Source organism: Apteryx rowi, unplaced genomic scaffold (genome assembly GCF_003343035.1).
Source record: "Apteryx rowi isolate R43461 unplaced genomic scaffold, aptRow1 scaffold_350, whole genome shotgun sequence".
NCBI lineage: Eukaryota > Metazoa > Chordata > Aves > Apterygiformes > Apterygidae > Apteryx > Apteryx rowi.
Window position 1 is genome coordinate 926943 of NW_020449975.1, and position 17015 is coordinate 943957.

General features: G+C 43.7%; 1 protein-coding gene across 6 annotated transcripts in view; it reads right to left on the reverse strand.

The window, feature by feature from the left end:
• Positions 1 to 1204: 1204 nt before the first annotated feature.
• The window catches only part of BCOR (BCL6 corepressor), a 55675-nt gene continuing 39864 nt past the window's right edge, over positions 1205 to 17015 (reverse strand). For all 6 annotated transcript variants that reach the window (XM_026072785.1, XM_026072783.1, XM_026072784.1 and 3 more), the window contains 5 exons: positions 11987 to 12153; positions 4689 to 4834; positions 3433 to 3510; positions 3071 to 3221; positions 1205 to 1781 (listed from right to left, as the gene is read on the reverse strand). In XM_026072785.1, the coding sequence (XP_025928570.1) occupies positions 1487 to 1781; positions 3071 to 3221; positions 3433 to 3510; positions 4689 to 4834; positions 11987 to 12153 (837 nt within the window). In that variant the 3' untranslated portion in view covers positions 1205 to 1486. The remainder of the gene's footprint in view (positions 1782 to 3070; positions 3222 to 3432; positions 3511 to 4688; positions 4835 to 11986; positions 12154 to 17015) is intronic.

Here is a 17015-nt window from a genome sequence, read left to right on the forward strand (position 1 = left end):
ATGCAGAGTCGGGAAAAAAATGTTGGTGCTCAGCTATCAGCTTTACTACTTGTTCTCTGGGGCACCTTCAGGAATGAAGTGTCCTTCTCCCTTAGCTCCATAATGAGCCGATCAGACCCTTAAGAAAGGGCCTGTCCAAACCCAGGGAGTCCAGTCTTTTAGATTCAGAGTTGAGAGTGAAATTCTCTTCCGTGAAGATATGCCCAAAGTGTGCTCGGAGCCCTAAGGCTTTATATTAAAACTAAAGCATTTACCCTCATACTATTTCCCCTCCTCCATAGGCACCGCTGAAAAGAAAATTCAGTCAATTCATCTTAAAAAGATGACAAAGGAGGAAAAATAATTGAACCTATTCACTATCCTTTAACTAAAAGGTAATGCAAAAAGTATTGTGAATACTGCTTTTAAACCTCTGTCCCATAAAAGGCTCCCAATGTTTTCTAGTAACCTTGAATTTAGAAGGGCAATGTAGATTCTACATCAGATTTCATAAAATGCTCTCCAGCACCTGTGCCAGCTCTACTCTGCTTCAGGAAATGCAAGCAGAGCCTCCTTTTATAAACATTAACAAGTCAGAGCTCATTTCACAATCGTGTACAGAATTAATGGAAGTCACTTTAGCATCTTCATTTCTCAACAGTTTTATTGCCTTTAAGAAAATTTTTGTAAAATATAAATACAAAGGCAGGAGATTTACTTACAAAGTTAAAACACAGATCTCAAACATAAACACACAATTCAGAAAATTTAGTTTATGTACAGTTTCAAGCAACTTCAACATATGTTAGTTTTTCAATATTTTACAAGGTACAGAAAAAATAGTTCAAAGTCTTCTTTAAATAAAGAGCATAAAATGTTTAAACATATATAAACAATCCGGTTTGATGCGTGAAAACTAAATTTCACAGCTTTTAAATTAGGATATAAAAGTTCTTACAATTAGTTGATGCGTATGGATATGGTTTAATTTATATTACAAACTATTGAATTATATTCAATAGTGCTTACCTGGCCAAAGCAGGTAATTCTGTAAACAAAAAAAACAAAAATAATATCACGAAGTGCCTTACCAAATTCTATCTCCCAAACAAGCCACATGACTTTGATCACATCACCTATAAAAAGTATGTTCTGTGTAATCAGTGCTTTGTATGAAACAAAGTCAATGTGTGGGTGTGTTCTTAAAAAAAAAAAAAAAAAAAAAAAAAAAAAAAAAAAAAAAAAAAAAAGTGTTCCAAGTAATAACAAACTTATCCCAAAGCCTGTGTGCATTTAAAGAAACACTATATAACAATTTTGTAAAAACTGATTGAAGTTAAAAAAAAATTCTTCCAAAATCCATCCAACTGGAATTCAGATCTCTTATATAAAGGAAAGATATTTTCATATTTAATAGTGTCCTTTCTTTACAGAAACAATTGCATTTGAACACATATACATAAAGAAGTAACTGTATATAGTACTGTACATTAAACGGCCTGATGGTTCACCAAAGAATATCGAAGGGAGGGTCCTCATGTGGATGCAACCAGTGAAGCGAGGAGCCAAGCAAAGTCTTGAGTTCACTTGTAAATTCTACCAAGTCCAACAGTTCTTTGCTTTCGGGGTTGAAAGCTTCGAGGTCCTTAGCACAAGCGAACAGCTGACTTAGAGAAGTCTGTTTGTAAAACTCTGCCTCTGTGATTGTGACAACTTCCAGATTAGGGAAGTTGCAACGGAAGATGCGAGATGACATTTTTAGCCTCTTCACCACGTCCGAGAGCAAAAGCCAGTTTCGCGGTCTGTGGAAGCAAAGGAGAAAAGGGCTCAAATAACAGACACTAAGTTATGGACTCCTCGACTGGTCCCCATGTCACAGCACGACAAACCCCTCCTGCACCACTCCCACAAATAATCCCGCTGAAATCAAGAGCGCTGCCCATGGGGTGGAACACAATGGATTTTGGCACACACGTATTTACTTATACTRCCATTACCAACAGCTTTGTGGAAAGAGGAGGAACAGGCATGCAGGGTGGTGATAAGAGACACTGGTTTTGGTCCCAAGCCTATAAACCCAGGGCACACGAGTGTGTATGACAGTAGCCGTACTGACAGCTAGTCACACGTCTAAGGGATTGCCTGACTAAGCCCGATGCAGCATTTAGCAAGCTAGGAGACAGCCAATAATTATAACTGGAAATTTCAGCATCTCCACTTTCAAAGGTGTCTGCATTAAAATAAGCTAACAGAAGATTTTTTGCAGATTAAGAATACGTTTTTTTTTCCATTCAATCTTTGAACTTGTTCACTTCAGAAGACTTAAGTTATATCCATCACATAAACAATAAAAACACACCAAAATCCGTGCTTTTGCATGATTAATATTTTAAACTATTTTGCCCACACCTATCATCAAAATTGGTGCAAATGGCAAACAGTAGTTGTTTACCAAACTAATTTATGTTTTGAAAATAACATATGATAAAACTTTTCAGGTCTTTATTATTAAGTATCTCAGTATCTTCTGTAAGATGTTTTATTTGTTCGATCCAATTCAGGCATTAAAACCCATTCTGCTGCAGAGTCTTGAACAGCAGTAATGATGCCATTTTGTCACCCACAAAACCATGTCCAATGAGCAAAACAGAAAAGAACATTAAACGTGCTAGAAGCACGTGTTTCGGGGAGTCCTGTTATCAAGGTGTCCGTCTGGATAAGGGAAGGAATTCTGACGTTTTGTGTTCAAACATCATGCATTCCTCTCCGGAATACGTTGCCCCAAAATAGCGCTTTTTATGCTATTGGCATTTTGTAAGGCATATACAATCGCTGGAAGTTAGTATGAGCACAACAGTCACAATCAAACTTTTTTTGTGCGTTTTACACACTTAGAGCTCTGTGAGCACGGACGAGTCAGCTGCCTCCCCTTTCACCTCCTATTAGGTTATTTCCAAAAAGCCCAGCAGGTATGTATTGATATCTAATTTACATTAGATAAATATAAATGCATTTCCCACAGATGCAAACAGCTGCCATTCCGAATAGATTGTTTCCTCCATTTTTACCCCAAACTTGTATCTGTTCTTACCCCTGAGAGAGACACACTTGAATATTGTAACACGGCAAGGGAGGCTCATCTGAAAATTCAAATTCAAACACATCGCTAAAGCCGTCGTCTTCTTCATCACTTGGGCCAGGAGGATTTGCCAAGATGTCAAATCCAGATTCATCTTTTGGATCTAAATAAAAAAAGAATAAAGATACTAAGTCAGCATTTAAGAGACTGCTGCAGGTCTTGCTTTTTCTTCCAATAATGTGATCTGTAAATAAAATCAGTTTACTTCCTTTCTAACTTCCTCTACCATAAAAACAAAACAGCTCCCACCCCCACGTGCTGCATGTTTTGAAATTTCTCCATATACAAAGAAATAAAGGGTAACATTTGCTCACCGCACACAGAGCTGCCATAGAAATCCCAGTACAAACCAGGGTCATCAACACTTCGACCTTGCAGGTCAGTTAAATACTCTGGAGAGGAAAAAACAACAACAAAAACACACTGATGAGAACAAAAAGCTGGCAAGTTCAGCAGACTGCGTGTCACAGGGAGTCTCGCTATGCATACTTCATACCTTCCATCAAAGAAAATCCACAACATATTCCTGGTGTACATGCTACAAAGAACCACATGCACATACTCGTCTTGCAAGCATTCCTGGAATTCATTTCTCCCCTGCATCCCTTCTCCCATCACATAAAATAATCACCCATCACAAAAAATAATCACCCAAGGTCTAACAGGGACTGACCCAACCTTAAGCTTCAGTAACTAAGAGCAGCACTTTATTTTCTCGAAACACAAGATAGGCCACACTTTTTATCCTGCACAGTTGTTCTCGACACCAAACTTGGGGAAGAAGCAGTGGCCTCAAAGCAAATAACAGAAAAGGTTTTTCCACACAGATACATTCAGAAGCTGTAAGTATTTTCTACAGACTTAACTTGAGAGATTTGCTAGTGGAGTTGATGAAAAGATACTGGTATTCAAGACATTGAGAAGTCCAAGACACTGAACTTTACTGGAGTCCTGATATAGGTATGTGTTTTGCAGACTGTACCATTTTAAATGGATACGTGGATGAGTATTTAAACTCAATGACCRTGACTACTACAAACATTTTTTGGAAGTAAAATTATTAGGGAGTTCCAGCATCTTCATCCAAAATGAACAGAAAAAACTAAGAACATATTAGAGTATAGACATGTGTAAAGACAAGAACATTTAATATAGTTTCACAGCGCTTCAGGTATAAAATGAGGCTGAACTTGCAAAAAGACAAGTACTACATGGATAAAAAGCAAGACCACAGGAAAATATGATTATGCTTAACAAACAGCTATGAGATTTGGCAAGTTTCTTATTTTCATTTCAAGCAGAAAACGGAAGGCACTGAAACAGCCCACTGACCTCCTACCTATCAAATCTGATAGCAGCATAATCCTTATGTCTAATTAAAAGTTTCAATTAGAAGGAATCAACACCCATAGCTGCGCTTCCCTTCTCGAATCACTGGGGTCTTGCGCGCAGAGACAAAGCTACTTAAGGATGCTCTAACGCTTGTTTGCATGGCAGAAACAACCCAAAATTGGGTCATTTGGACTTTGGGGGCCAGGAAACACCAGCAGGAGCGCCCTGGCGAACACACCTGTGAGAAACGTCTCCATGAGCTCGCTGTGGGTCATCTTCACAATGGTTCTCCCAGAGTACGTAGCAAGCGTTGGATCAGCACCATAGGACAGCAATAAGCGGACAATTTCTAAATGGTCGTTTTCTACTGCATCATGGATTGGTCTAGGAAAAAAAAGAAAAAAGATCATGGTGTTACATTTTGGCACAATACTATTATGCAAATGTGTTTGAGAAGTAACTTCTGACTTCAAATCAAGGTTATTTATAGCAAATAACACTATTAATACAGCTGTCAATCCTCTCATTGTCATTTTTACTTGCACATCATTCCCTCCCCTCTTGTCTTTTCACAGACAGGCTGCTTGGGGCAGATATTGTGTCACATCGATTCACTGCTTTACAAATTTCTAGGGCCAGTACAATAATTACACCACTGTAACAGAAGGCAGGAGTTTGTGTTAATCCTCAAAAATATATTTTGCTTCAAGTCACTCCATCGTTCCAAATCTCTGCCAATTTAACATGTTGAGGAGTGAAGGCTCATTCAGCGAGCCTCTGGGCAGACCCATAAACCAGCTACCCAAAGCTTCTAAATTATGTATATAGAAGTTATGAAAATTTGCTAGGAATTACACTACCACACTATATCCTCTTTAAATAGTACTTGTGAAGATATTTGCAGCACAGTTCAACCATTCCACTTGGAGAATATCAGAACATGCTATTTTAAGTTTAGTCCATACAGAAGTCCGTACCAATTTTATGCTAGCAACATCAACAATCTATACAAGCTTAGCTATACACTCTGTAAGCCTACAGAAGGATTATTCATTAATACACATGCCTGCAATTCCAGGGTTAGAATTCCTTATAACTAATTATGAATTTCATTAACTTTTGCCTTAAAATTGATTATATATAACTGGAAGTTGACTGTAAGTAGAGCATATTTCACTTCAGACTAATGAAGACATGTTCAAATCCCATCTTTTCCTTAGAAGGCAATGAGCTGGGGACTGAATGCTCAAAGGGGAGTCAAATTCAACAGCCAGGGGTTATGGCAATTCAACTCAGTTCTACAGTTCCTCCTCCTTCAGTCTGCCAAGCATAAACACTGCTGTCCCCCAACAAGACTTTCAAGCTATCAAAAAGTCATATTGGAACACAAGAAAAATAAGAAAATACAAAAAATTAAGAAAAAGAAGAAAAGAAAATAAAGAATAGTAAAGTAATAAGGAAAGTATACTGGACGCATACTCGGTGTACCCATTGACTCAGCACCCCAACCTGCCAAACAACACTTAGCTAATGACTGGGGATGAAATTCCCTCCTGCACGGAGGGCCATGTCCCACCAGTGCTCCACACACCAACCTCCCCACTAACCAACCACAGCTTTAGTCTGGATTGCCATCCAAGCGAGCTCAGGACAGAGCACAAGTAGTAAAGCAAAGCAAAGCAAAGCAAGACCAGGGTATAGGAGGAGCTAGAAGAGAAAAGTCCACCACTGTTTTCCCCTTTATGGCACAGCTTTGCTCTTGAAGGAGGACTTGGTGATCCAGCTTAAAAAGAAATATGTTCCAGGTGTGTTTATTCCAAGTACTTTCCAGTAGGCTGCGATTTAGGGCGATTAACATTTGTCACATGCGAAGCACTCGCTCCCATCCTGCTGGAAAGCTGTACGCAGTTTTGCTTCTAACGTGTGCACACTAAATATTGACATGAGGACACGCACTTGGGGAGCCTGAGGCTTGTTCCCTATGGAGAGAGGGCTTACCCCGCACTGCCTCCCTCCTGCACGTGCCAAGTTACCAAAACAGTGGACAAGCAGATGATCCTAAAGCTGCTGATTGCAGTCCTCAGCCAATTCATGCCATCTACCAGACCTCCTGGGCCCAGATACCAGAGACCGCAACACGTGCACGCCTGTAAAGCCCACTTTGGCATTTCTTGGAAAACCAGTATCAAATTTTAAGACCAGAAAGATCCATGAGGATCATTTGCAAAGGGTCAGAATATCCCTTATTGATTTCTTAGGGAAATATGTAATGTAACACAAACTATCTGACACGCTCAAGAAAGCTTAACGTGCTGGAGAGACAGTGCTACGTTTTCTTGCATTGAGAATACAGTATTACCACAGTCCTCTCGCGAGCCGTACCCTCCGGCATCTACCTGTTTTCTCAGTTCTCCACCACAGGGGCTGTCTCAGTATTACGTGTCCGGGTGTGCAGCACCTAACACACCGGGATCTGGCCTGTGCTAAACATCCCAACCGATACGATAAAACAAGTAACAAATAGGGGTGCTGACACAGAAGCTGAAGAAGTATCAGGTGTTTCTGGCTGTCAGCAAGTGTCCAAGGCCCAAGCAGTCAGGTCACAGCACTTTGTGCATTTATAGCAGGAAAGGTCATTCTTGCTGAAAACACTCGTGTCCCCCACTGGGCATGAAGCATCTCTTGCTGAAAGTCTGGCAACGGGCACAGAGAACAGACGAGAGTTAAGGCTGTCTCCAAATGTTGAGGATGCTTTTTCCCCCCCCCAACTCTCTCATTTTATTGGAGTCTTTAATTTGGAATTGTTTTCCATTTTAATTTAGAATGAGGATTTTCTGGTTTCATTTTCTTAGGGGGGGAGGATTGTGGGTTTATTGGTTTGTGGGTTTTTTGGTTTTTTTTAAACTGACTTACCTAAATAGCTTTTGAAGCAGTAATGAATTCAAGATGATCCCTTAATTTATTAAAAACAGCATCTGCATCAGCACCCAGCATTTAAAGTGATTTAACAGCACCCGGCCAACTTTCTTAAACAGAGCCAGGGCCTTGCCGAGGAAAGAAAGCCGCAGCCCCACTGGCTGTAACCCCGGGGCAGGACCCACTTCCCCGCTCTACGGCTCACCCTGACCGCAAGAGCACATGCAGACGGGGCAGAGGCTGGGGACCCCCCGCCGCGTGGCAGCCCCCAGGGGCGATGCCTCCCCTGGCCGCGACGCTGCAGGAAGCGGCTGCCCTTCGGCCCTGGCTTTTTCGTGCATGGGAGCGCCGGGCCACAGGGAGAGGGCTCCCTCCAGGCACGCTTGCACCCGGCACGAGAGGCGACTTAAAAAAAGGTAACAGGAAGGAAAGGCACAGCAAAACCGCGAGGAAGGAGGAAGAGCGATAAATAGAAGGAAGCGAGGGAAGGAAAGAAAACAGGGAGAAAAAAAAAATTAAATCCCCCCCGCCACAGATAAGACAAGGGAAAAAAAGGAATAAGAAAACACGGACAGACTCCTGTCCTCTGTTTTACCGGCTAGCACGGCTTTCCAGCAGGTCCGTGAGCAGGACCATCTAAAAGCACAGCCAGGTGCCCGTGTGCCCCCTGCCAGGGGAGGCAGAGGAGGGAATCGTTTCAGTCGCGGCAGAGCTTAACCATCCTCCTCGTAGGGCGCGGAAGTGACTCTGGGAGTTGGCAACTTTTTCGGCTGGTAAGAGGGATGCCTTGGAACCCTCTCCTGGGCTTTGCTGCCCAAATAATCCCCCCCCACCCCCCCAGCATCCTGGAAAGAAACAGTCTCTGTGCCCGAGGGTACAGTTAAAGGTAGCACAGCTTGTTTTTAAAACAAACACTTCGAAAGGCCCCAGAAGGCTCTGGGGGCATTCAAGAGCTGTAATATCCTACAGGAGACCCACATCTCAATCCTCTCTTGTATACTGTCAAATTCCTACTACTATTTTTACCGCTACTAGAATTAGGGAAACATTTCACTAGGGTTTTATCATTTCACCACCAAATTACAAACTGTTTAGACCAGTCAGGGTTTGCTCTCAGCCTGTCAGGCACCATCGAAATTTTCCTTGATGCAAGGAGAGGCCTCACAACACGTCAAGCAATCTGGTGTCTTGGTATTATATTTTTATTTCCATCTCCTGCGTTACACAAGGCAACCCCACAGAACAGGCAAGGCACAAGTTGCAGGAGGGCAGCTCCTCCAGCTGACTCTTCTTTAACGCAATTAGCTGCTAGAGGGGATCGTTCTGCCAAGACCAACTGAAAGGACACAGGAAGAGAGACATTTTGGCACGGTACTCTTTGAGGGGAGAGGAAAAAATAAGAATAATAAAAAAAAGGCTGAGCTCATCAGTCGCCAGAGAGAAGGATAAAACAAAACTGGCTGCGGAAAGCAGATCTCGTGAACGGACCACAGTGTTGGAAGCGAGGGAGAGACCTCGCTAACAGGCAGGAGATGCCTGCATTTTCAGCATATGGCTTTTTTTTTTTTTTTTTTTTTTAGCAGCATCCTTTCAGCTAGGGCATGCCGAGTAGCTAAAACACGAAGAACAAGGCGATACGGCCAAATGCACCCGCAACCACGCTTGCTAATACCAGGCGTCGGTCTTAACCCCCCCTTGGTGAGCAACTCCACTTAACCGGGGTTCAGTCAGGGGAAAAGCATTCACCTCTTAAGTACGGTCTGCTCTTATTTATAGGTAAGACGATTAAGAGCCCTTAGCGACCGCAGCACCTTTGAGACAGGTCTTAAAGCTCTGGCCCCGTTCAACAATAATCTCTGACGAGCTGGTAATTCGGCAGCAGCATGCTGGCACAATCAGAGCCTGCACACACTGCTAACGATGGCCCCACACCTGGAGAGCCTCCATCAGCACCGGAGTCGAAGAGGGAAAACGTCGGCGACTGCTGGGTTTAGCCAGGGCCAGATGCGCTGTGAAAGGGGCCAACAGAAGGAGACTGTGCTCCGCAGGAAGTATTAGGTGCACGGGCAGAGCGGCAGCACCAAACCAGGGGGGAAGAGCGGCCGCACAATACCTCCACCACCAAAACACCGCTGCCTCATTTCCATTTCACTACAATTTTGTGCTTTGGGTTTGTTTGGTTTTTTATTTGCTTGGGGGTTTCTGGACTTTGCCGAGATTTCTGATAGTGCCTATTCGGAGGCTGAAATTCTAACCTATCTACTGCTCGCTGCACATAAGCTAGACCAGCGATATAGGTAAATAACAGACATCACCAAAGGAGGAGGAGTGAGAGGGCATCTCCCACCAGGTCGCTTTAAGCAACGCAGATCTCAACTTCAGGAAGCTGGGATCAAACTGAAAGCCAAGATTGCCACACTAACAAAAATGGCATATGCAGTTACATCACAGGTCTTCAAGGATTTAAATTGACTGCCTAAATAAGTTAGTTATTACTGTCTAGAAACTTGAGAACTTCCATCACAACCAAAAATGTCTTTGGCTAGTGGAGGTGGCAGAGGGGACAATAAGGCATATTCAGTGTCGTTAAAAAAGCAGGGGAGGGACACGAGGCGTTTTTATTATTAAAAATCTGGATATCTTTCCAAGTGGGTAACAGGTTCAGGAATTCCAATTAAAAAAAGCAAAGGAGTTGAGGAAGACTGACGCTTATTTCCTTCCCCCTAAAAGCTAAAAGGAGAAAAACTTATTAAGGCTCCAAGAGAGAAATGGGATTTGTCTTATGAATGTCACAATTTATTCCACTGAGATACTGAAGTCTGGCCATACCAAAAGGCAGGGGATAATGCTGATCTGAAGTTCCTTATAGAAGCCTCTGTTCTCTATCCTGCTAAATTCTGGGCAACTATACCATCTTTCATCTGTATATTAGATGTGTTTTGGATTCACACTGTCCGTTGGGCAGCTTTTCAAGAAATTAAGTCTGCCATCAAAAAACAAAGGGAACCACAAGCTGAGTTCTGACATTACCATCTATGATCAGATTATTATTATGTTTATTTCTAAGATGCATTTTCCCCAAAACAGCTTCTCAGGATCTACAAGCCAAGTTTCTTTCTTGAAATCAACTCCATCTGTGAGCTGAAATCAAAGGTGGACTCTGAACTAGGTGCTTAAAACTGTTCAGAAACTTTTTGGGGTTATTTTTCTTACACAGGTTGTTCTGCCAAGTGAAACAAAAATAATTTAGGATTCTTTTTATGGCAACTCATTGCTATTGCATAGGTCATGTATTTAAAGTTTGAGAAAGCAGAAAATGCAGTGCTGTTTCTCATCAGTCTAGATAGTTAAGACTTCTCCCTCTCTTCCCTTTTTGTTCATTTTAAAGAAAGGGCTGATGGGGAAGGAATCTGACAATTCAACCATAGTTTCAATGTTTCTCCAGAAACATTTCCTTTCTGCAGTGATGGGCTGGTAACGACTGACCATCATGAACTTCTAATGGACCATCTTCACCAGACCTCTTGGGACTTTGTTTTCCTGACTCCTCCCTTCCCAAGTTGATAAATAAAGAGTTTAAAAACAAAAGAGGRAGACTCTTAGTGATGCTAATTTTACCTCCCTGGCTATTTGGATGATGATAGTGAATGTGATAAACCATTAAAGATAACAAGCTGCAGGAGCTTCACAGAATACAAAGTGACCTGCCCCCAAAATAAATAGATTGAATAAGGTTCTGCATTTACAGAGGAAAAGTTATCCCAAGGTCAGCCCCGCAGAGATGGTCAGAGAGATATTTAAAAATCGGATAAAGACTTTTTTTTAAATTAGGTTATACACAAGAAAGCTTAAAAAAGATGCAGAGTAGCATCGTCTGTATCCACAAAGCAAAAAAAAGCTCAATATCTCTTATGCCCAGTACAGGAACTAAGCATCCCTAGTATTGTGCGAAAGAAAACAAAAAGCCAACATCAGCATAAAAAAAAAAAAATCAAGTCCAAAAAAAAAAAACAACCACAACCGAGCAGATGCAGCTAACAATTAAGCAACTCAACACTTTCATGTAATACACAGAGAACTCACACACCCAATCACAGCAAAAGCCTGAAGTGCTCTGAAAAGTAACACTACTACCGAGGCAAACACCACTCTTTTGGCACAACTAAAAGGACCTGGCACGTATACAAATAGGGCTGCAGCTCTCAGTGTCATTCCTTCCCGCTGTTCAGTTGGGAATTTCACAAACACACCAAAAAAAAAAAAAAAAAATCACATTAATCTCAAGTCACAACAAAAACGTGCCACCCGCTTTATTAATCTGAGAGAGGAGGAGTTTACCCAGCCCTGAACCTTCCTGTCCAAGGACCAGCCGGCCAGAGGCCACCAAGCAGATGGACTGAGGCAGCGTTACCAGCTTGTGGGGGTTTTGTGGGGGTTTTCTTCGGGGGTAGGAGGAGGATAAAGAAGCGGCAGAGAGGGAGGGAAGAGGCGCTTCCTTTAATTGCTATCGCAGAAGGAGCTAATCTCGCGTCCTGGTGACATTTCCACGGCCGCGCGCGGCTCTGCTGGCACGCGGCAGAGCTCAGGCTGCTTAATCTTAGTGACGGCGCTGTTGCTAACCTGGTCCCATCCTGCGCGCTGCAGTTCACGTCAGCCCCGTACTCGAGGAGGTGTCGCACGATGCTCAGCCAGCCTCTGGCGCAGGCCTCATGCAGGGCACAATAACCGGCGTTGTCACGATGATTTACATCACAGATCTTGTTTTCCAAACAATACAGAACCACTTCCTGGAAATAGGAGAGGAGGAAAAACAGATACATCAAGTTAATTTGCTACTGCGGAGATGCACGGATTTTTCTTCGTTTAGAGAGAAAGAAAAAAAGGCAAAACAAACAAAATCTGTAAAATATGCAAAAGTTATTCCTCTTCCGGAAGGGACAATCAAAAGGAAAAGAAAAGGCGAAGGTGTTTAAAGTTGTATTTCTTCAGGAGACATAGCAGAGACCACAATTTCTCATGAGCAGACTGTTGGACCAAGCTGTACTGAGCCTGCATCCTGTAAAGAGATTTTCCCACAGTCTCTAATGTTAGCAATCGTAGTAAGAGAGGGGGAACATGCAAATTTCACAGAAAAAAATAACTTACAGCTTCCACTTTTCAAAACTTCCATATGTAAAACTAGTAGAAAGGTTTCACTCTTACATTTGCTTTTTTTTTTTTTTTTTAAAGCACAAAACACTGCAAGCGCAACAGTAGCACAGCCAATGTCGGTTTAATTTTAAAAAGAAAAAAAACACATGACCCAAAACAAAACACATTTAAGACGCTCAAAGGACAGTTTGCTACCGGAAAACAAAAAAAGCCTAGCTCTATCAAGATGAGGGAAATCCCATTTTCACCCACACTGATTTCCTGCATGCAGAACTGAAGCCAGATGCCAAGTTCCAATAACTACCCTATCGCCGTGGGAAGCCATGTGAATTTAACACAATTCATCTTCCAGTCAAATGTGCCATGCTTGAGAGCCTAGGCCAGACTTGGCGCTATGCTGCCGCACAGCCTTGAAACAATGACTGCTCCATCACTCAACCAAAAATTTGGGCTGGTGCAAGTCTTCCTCAGTTTGTGTCAGATGCGAAAAAGCATTTTAGATGACGCTGTAGGTATAAAATAGCCCGCACGTTCCACGATCAGCTGCAAGCCATTAATTTTGCATTTGCTACCTTCAAAGGTTAAGCAATATTCCTGTGAACCACCGCACTTCTCTCACAAAGCAGCGTGCGCTCGGGGGAGCCTGTTTGCTTTGTCAAAACAAAAGAATAAAATAAATGCTGCGTGCGATGCATTTATTCTCCCTGTTTCAAAATCTACCGGAAAGCCCACAATAATCTGTGCTCTCGGTATACCTGACCTGAGAATTGGTATCTAGGATACAGCATGAAGCTGTTCTTTTAGCAGGCCCTCACTAACCAGACTAAAGTGGAGAACAGCAAGCTAATGAGCTGTCTGTCCCAGGCACGGAAAGCAACCTGGTCACCTGATGCCGGGATCAAGTGCAGCAACCACTTGCAGCTGATGCACGGATCAGTTTAACCCAGGATCCCAACAGTCACACGTCTCGCCAAACAAGGGCTTTTCACGCCCCCGCTAATCACCCGCAAGGCCAAAAAGTGGTCTGAAAGGGTCACTCTTTACCCTGAGCCTTTGCCAAACTGCAAGAAAGGGCTGTGTGAAATTACACCCTGCAGGTACGGATTTTCCTTCAAAGCCAGACCACCCCATGAGGCCGGTGAGCTGAGGGATATAGGTAGCAGAAGCGGCTGTTGTGCTCGGCTCCACTTTCAACCCGCAGTTACTATTTAAAATAGATTCTGAAACTCAAAACAAAAAAAAGAACTTTCATCTATTTTTATAATACGGAAAGGCTCGTTCTAGGGCAGAATACCTACTACTGGACGAAAAAGCTAATTCTGTTGGGCAATTCTATGTTAAGAGGCTATAAGAAGAATGTCATTAACCACAAAATGTAACCATAAAGACCATAAAAGTCTACATTGTTAATTAATTAAATGCCTCATTAACTTTTTTTAACATGATTTATTCAATTTACAAAAAAATTAGCCATCATTGCTGAATATAGGAACATGTGGTGCCACAAACACTCTTTGGTTCCGTAAGCATCTCCCTCTAACGTTAGAAAAAAGCTGCAAAACTGCCATGGGGCAATTTATGTCCATTCAGGTGCTCCATTTAAACCAGCAATCTGAAAATCACTCTGAGTTAATCCGAAGAGTCAAGCTAGCACGTCACCAGCGAGATCCATGCCACCGCCGCTTCTGCTGCCTGCCGTTCGTTAGCCAAATTGCAAACAGTATCATTAAAAGGCGCGTGCAACTATGCATGCCAAGGGTTGATCTGCTAAGGGGTGCCACTCCACTTCAGTAACATGCGCCAGCCCCGCAAGACGGGCTCTCCCACCCACGTTTTGCAGGAAAGCCTTGCCCCTTTCCCCGTGCATTTTCCCTGCACAGATCGCATGCCCTCGGTGCACATCCTAGCAATAATAATAAGCGCTCCTCCTCTCTGCCCAGCCGCAAAACGAGCCCCGTGGGCAAGATGTTATAACTCGAGTGCATCCCTCTCCCCCGCAGCGCCATGCCAAACCACAGAGGCAACGCTCGTCCCCTCCCGGGGTGGGGGGGAGTCCCACAGGAGCAGACGAGGAGCCGCGCGCAGGCAGGAGGCTGTTCGGGAGCTCCGGCTCTGCCGCTGCAGGGGACCCTGAGCCAGACCCTTGCACCAGGCTGAGACCTCTCCCCCTGCCTGAATATCCCCTGTCTTTATGAGTTTTTAACCCCCCCTGGAAACAAACAACATGTTTCCTCCACCCCTATCATACACCATGCATGCCTCTGATTTCACTGCCTTTCCAGGCAGGACTTAGTCCCAAATTCCCAAAGAGTAAAAAACTTTCCAAGTCCAAACACTGTCTAAAAAAGCACCAAGCAGCACAAAGACAACCAGTGCTTCCTCTCGCATCAAATTCATTACGCAAGCCTTCTGTAATTTTTTTTTTAAAGACTTTATACTCCCTATAATTCTCCCTCCTTTTTCTCCCTCCACAAAAAGTAAATTACAGTTTTAAGACTACTATTATCTCAAGTCATTTGTTTCAAATGGAGAAAACATAATGGATTCAAGAGTGAACATACATTGCAATGGGCTGCTAATATCCTGATTAAGCAAGACCTGACGCAGAAGTCTAGTGAAGAAAACGCAGAGCTTTCCAACATCTTCGGTGGGGCTTTGCTCAGACCATATGGATTTCCAGAGCAGAAGACCATTTGCCATACTGTCTTCGAGTAGCCTCATTAGCTGCAGCCATGCAATTTATCTGACTAGACGCAGGCCATGTTTGTCCTTTGATGTTTCACGCTCACGTCAGCTTTTACGCACAAAATGACCACTACATTCCCCCCTAACTATCTGGGGCACTTTCGCACCGTGCAATTAAGAGTGGGGCAGAGGCAGCTGAGCTAGCAGCATTTGGGCTCTCCGTGGGTCTGGGAGCGATAAATGCAGCTCGTCACTCATGGGAAGCAGCTCGGGGGGAAAAGAGAGGCTGGGAATATTACCCACGAAGGGGGGAATTACTTTAGCCTCCTTTTGCAAGCCGTGCTGTCGGCCACCCCTCCTGAGCCAGAGGAGCCTGCGTGTGGCTGGCGGAGGGGCCGCGAGGGTGCCTGCTATTGCCCAGGGCAGCAGCAAAAAGCCCCCACATGCAATGCAGAGCTTGCGTTGCACAGGGGATGCCAACAGGGATGGCAGGAAAGAGGCGTGTGCAGGTGCCGCAGTTCACACTCCAGCCAATCAGCTTCACCCAGCAGCCCTTTTCCTCCCCCCCACCTTTTTTTTAAGAGGAATTTGTAACTTCTTGAATACTTCAATTTTTCCAGCCCTGCTCCTAGAATCTTTCCAGAGAACAACAGAATTCAGCTTTCTACTAATTGCAGCTGGCTGCTTGCTAGAGGGAGGGGGGAAAAAAAGAAAAAAAAAAAACAGGAAAAAAAAAAAAACCTCACACCACTACACAGTTTCCATGGCTGACCAAACTATCACAGTTGACCACAGGCCAAATTAAATTCTGACAGGGTGGTGTGACCACCCACTACTCCAGTCCTTGAAAGACACTGCCGATGCCAAATCACAACCACAGCTCACACACACCAGCCTCTTCCCATTGTCCCACTTTCTCCCGCCTTGCACTCGGTCAGTAACAGAATCCCTGTTGATACTTTTAGTTTGGCCTAATAATCAAGGCAASCAATTTGAGTATTTAAGCATATTAAAAAAGTGTTGTTCACTTGCGCTTTTGGATGAATTCAAGTCAGCTGCTAAAGGACTGCCCTTGTGATCAAAAATTAAAACCCCTAATCAAATCACGATGAGAATGTGTGGCAAGAGCACAAGGTTATCCACAGGCTTCAGGACCTTCGCCTTGGCGAGCTCAGATATCCCTGGCTTTCTGTGACCAACAGCCGCTGCTGCAGATAGCTCCCTCTGCCAGCAAAGCAATCCAAGAGTCCTCAATCCCTGTTTGAGCAAGACACCTGTCTGTAAGCAAGTTTTGGAGCTGCGAGTCCTCCCTTTGACCTCAGTGGGCTACATCGGGCGCAGACACAAGGGTCCCTGTGCAGCCTGCTACATCCCAACAGTCATCCCAGCTACAGATACCACGCAGGAAGAAAATTCACGCCGACAGTCTGGGGCACACGTACGCTCCTATTTTAGATCCATGGGAAATTTTAGATCCATAGGAAATTAAATCATGTAAATTATGAAGATTACCATGGCAACGTTGTAACAACGACTTCTCCTCCTCCTCACTAGAGCAGAAAGAGCCCCGAGTTAGCACAAGCCTTTGTCTAGGGTAAACAAAACCTTTCCAGACAAATCCTGCCTCCCAACGCTGGAGAAGGCTTCCCTCCAGGCTAAGCTCTCCAACTATAGAAAAGAGTATTTCAAGGTTTCAATGGGTCTTTGAGGTCAGACAGGCCTCCACCGAGGCCTGGGCTGATTCAGTCTTCCAAAGCGGGGTGCAAACCCCACTCTGAGGTCAAACTGGTCCTCTTCCAGCCAAGGCAAACTT